This window comes from Pterocles gutturalis, unplaced genomic scaffold (genome assembly GCF_000699245.1).
Source record: "Pterocles gutturalis isolate BGI_N339 unplaced genomic scaffold, ASM69924v1 scaffold12286, whole genome shotgun sequence".
Taxonomy (NCBI): domain Eukaryota; kingdom Metazoa; phylum Chordata; class Aves; order Pterocliformes; family Pteroclidae; genus Pterocles; species Pterocles gutturalis.
This window is the reverse complement of record NW_010097956.1, coordinates 11,697-12,091: the sequence shown is the minus strand read 5'-3', so window position 1 is coordinate 12,091 and position 395 is coordinate 11,697. Positions and strand designations below refer to the sequence as shown.

Below are 395 nucleotides of genomic sequence, written 5' to 3'. Positions count from 1 at the left end.
GCGTCGGTGAAGATCTGGCTCTCGTTCTTCCAGGAGGAGTACTCCTCGCAGGGGAAGATCTTCACAGCCACCGTCTCATACTGCCCCGAGCGGCTGTGGCTCAGCTTGGCCCTCCACACCTCCGCGAACTGCCCCTCCATCTCGTCCAGCTCGATGGGGAGCAGCTCGGCAGGGTGGCTGCTGGCGCAGGCGGGGTTGGCACCAGTTGGGTTCTCATCCAGCAGCACCGACAGCTTCTCCTCCCGCTCGGCCGACCTCCCCGGCTCCGACAGCGCCGCGGGCCGCCCCGTCTTCCCACCCCAGGCCTTGGTTCTCTTGCGTCGCTTCTGTGTGCGGCAGAGGTAGAATATCCCTGTGATCATCACCGCCACCAGCAGCGGGGGCAGGAGGCCGAT

General features: G+C 66.1%; 1 protein-coding gene across 1 annotated transcript in view; it reads right to left on the bottom strand.

Annotated features, from left to right (window-relative positions):
- LOC104471768 (TGF-beta receptor type-2-like) overlaps positions 1 to 395 on the bottom strand; it is a gene marked incomplete at its 5' end in the record, with an annotated part of 14,161 nt that overhangs the window by 5,984 nt on the left and 7,782 nt on the right. Inside the window, one exon of the mRNA XM_010087249.1 lies at positions 3 to 394. Coding sequence (XP_010085551.1) covers positions 3 to 394 — 392 coding nt within the window. The remainder of the gene's footprint in view (positions 1 to 2; position 395) is intronic.